This window comes from Coregonus lavaretus, assembly GCF_964263955.1.
Source record: "Coregonus lavaretus genome assembly, chromosome: 16".
Taxonomy (NCBI): Eukaryota; Metazoa; Chordata; class Actinopteri; order Salmoniformes; family Salmonidae; genus Coregonus; species Coregonus lavaretus.
In genome coordinates, this window is record NC_140003.1 from 34,553,690 (window position 1) to 34,556,239 (window position 2,550).

General features: G+C 52.2%; 1 protein-coding gene across 1 annotated transcript; it reads right to left on the reverse strand.

Moving 5' to 3' along the window:
- Nucleotides 1-420: 420 nt before the first annotated feature.
- Nucleotides 421-1,684, reverse strand: LOC311143314 (atypical chemokine receptor 3-like; the record flags this gene model as incomplete). The annotated part of the gene is made up of 1 exon (XM_084179144.1): nucleotides 421-1,684. The coding sequence occupies one exon, from the start codon at nucleotides 1,682-1,684 to the stop codon at nucleotides 524-526; it is 1,161 nt and encodes a 386-aa protein (XP_084035270.1). The 3' UTR covers nucleotides 421-523.
- Between the last annotated feature and the right edge of the window lie 866 nt (nucleotides 1,685-2,550).

Here is a 2,550-nt window from a genome sequence, read left to right on the forward strand (position 1 = left end):
TGTTGGAAAGGTGGCATCCTATGACGGTGCCACGTTGAAGTCACTGAACTCTTCAGTAAGGCCATTCTACTGCCAATGTTTGTCTATGGACATTGCATGGCTGTGTGCTCAATTTTATACACCTGTCAGCAACGGGTGTGGCTGAAATAGCCGAATCTACTAATTTGAAGGGGTGTCCACATACTGTATATATAGTGTATCTGATTGGCCAGCGGTAGGCCTATATGTGTACTTGATTTGCTCTCCAGTACTTTCAGACACATGAAATGGTTCAAAATGGGAACACTTTGACTACCCGGCGCGCAGGGTAGCTAAATGAAGTGCACCTACCGCAAACAGCGCGAAACAAATAGGAACGCAAGGCTTTATCATTGGGCTTTTTACAGAAATGTTTGGCGATCGACTAGGAATGCCTAGGAGATCGACCAGTCGATCGCGATCAACCGGTTGGTGAACACTGATCTAGACTATGTTCTAAATGTCCTTGATGTGTTTTTGAGTTCCAGAGTGTTAGAGTTCAGTCTCAGATCTGTGGTGTGTTCTCCATGGCGACGGCAGAGTACTCTGTCTCAGAGACATGGGTCTGTTCTATGAGCCTGGCCAGGCCTGTACGTGTGGAGTACTTAAAGATGAAGGCCTTCATCAGGTCGTAGCGGTAGTTCCTGTTGATGAAGTTGTAGAGGATGGGGTTGAAGCAGCAGTGGAGCAGGGACAGACACTGGGTGAGGTGCATGGCCACGTAGAGGGCGTTCTCCACCCCACAGCTAAGAGGAACCAGGCCCAGCAGGGAGAGGGCATCGGCCAGGAGCACCCCATGGTAGGGCCCCCAGCAGGCGAAGAACACCACGATGTAGGCTAGGATCACCCTGCGGCTCACACGACGCTCCTGCTCCACTGCCGAGGAGGAAAAGGAGGAGGAGGAGGAGGAGGAGGAGGAGGAGGAGGAGAGTGCTTTGGCCAGGAGGGCGTAGGCCAGAGCGATGACAGGGAAGGGGATGGTGAAACCAAGCAGGATGAAGCTCAGCTGGACCCCTACCATCCACTCCATGGGGTGTTCCTCTGGGTACACCGGCCTGCACAGCACTACATCCCCGTGTGATGACCTCACCGCCCGCAGGAAGTACGTGTCCGGCAGGGAAGCCACCAGAGCCAGGAGCCACACCCCCACGCACACGCCGTGGCGAATCAGCTTCCGGCGCCGGCCCCCATCCTCACTGTCGGCCGGCCGCTTCACGCTCAGGTAGCGGTCGACGCTCATGCAGGCCAGGAAGAAGATGGAACTGAAGAGGTTAACGGAGAAGAGCAGGTGTGTGAGCTTACACGCCAACTCGCCGAAGGGCCAGTGGCCGTGCTGTGCCAGGGAGCTCACCCACACGGGCAGCGTGACGCACACGCACAGGTCAGCCGCCGCCAGGTGGGCGATGTAGAGGTGCGTCTCGTGGCAAGGGGAGGAGCCGGAGGTGGTGCACTGGGTGCGGACGTTGATCCAGAGGACGAGGCCGTTGGCAGCCAAACCGACCAGGAAGATGAAGACGTAGAGGATGCACATGGAGTAGAGCAGAGCGCTGCGGTCGAAGGCCGTGGGACAGCCACCCACCTCCACGCGCGTCCCATTCTCCAACAGGCCTGTGAGGTTCAGGTCCTCCCACGTGTCGAACAGCTCATCCAGATCGAAGCTGTTCATCCTTCTGCCGTTTGCTGGGAACGATCACGCACAGCTCACTGATCTGGGATCTGTAGAGACAAGAAGAAAGCAGCCCATGAGTCCTGATCTCAATCTGTCTGTTTGGAACTAAACATCAACACACGTCTCTCAATACAGTGAGGGAAAAAAGTATTTGATCCCCTGCTGATTTTGTACGTTTGCACACTAACAAAGAAATTATCAGTCTATAAGTTTAATGGTAGGTTTATTTGAACAGTGAGAGACAGAATAACAACAAAATAGTCCAGAAAAACACATGTCAAAAATGTTAGAAATTGATTTGCATTTTAATGAGGGAAATTAGTATTTGACCCCCTCTCAATCAGAAAGATTTCTGGCTCCCAGGTGTCTTTTATACAGGTAACGAGCTGAGATTAGGAGCACACTCTTAAAGGGAGTGGTCCTAATCTCAGTTTGTTACCGGTATAAAAGACACCTGTCCACAGAAGCAATCAATCAATCAGATTCCAAACTCTCCACCATGTCCAAGGCCAAAGAGCTCTCCAAGGATGTCAGGGACAAGATTGTAGACCTACACAAGGCTGGAATGGGCTACAAGACCATCGCCAAGCAGCTTGGTGAGAAGGTGACAACAGTTAGTGCGATTATTCACACATGGAATAAACACAAAATAACTGTCAATCTCCCTCGGCCTGGGGCTCCATGCAAGATCTCACCTCGTGGAATCAGCCCAGAACTACACAGGAGGATTGTGTAGCGGGGACCATATTCACCAAGAAAACAATTGGTAACACACTACGCCATAAAGGACTGAAATCCTGCAGCGCCCGCAAGGTCCCCCTGCTCAAGAAAGCACATATACAGGGCCATCTGAAGTTTGCCAA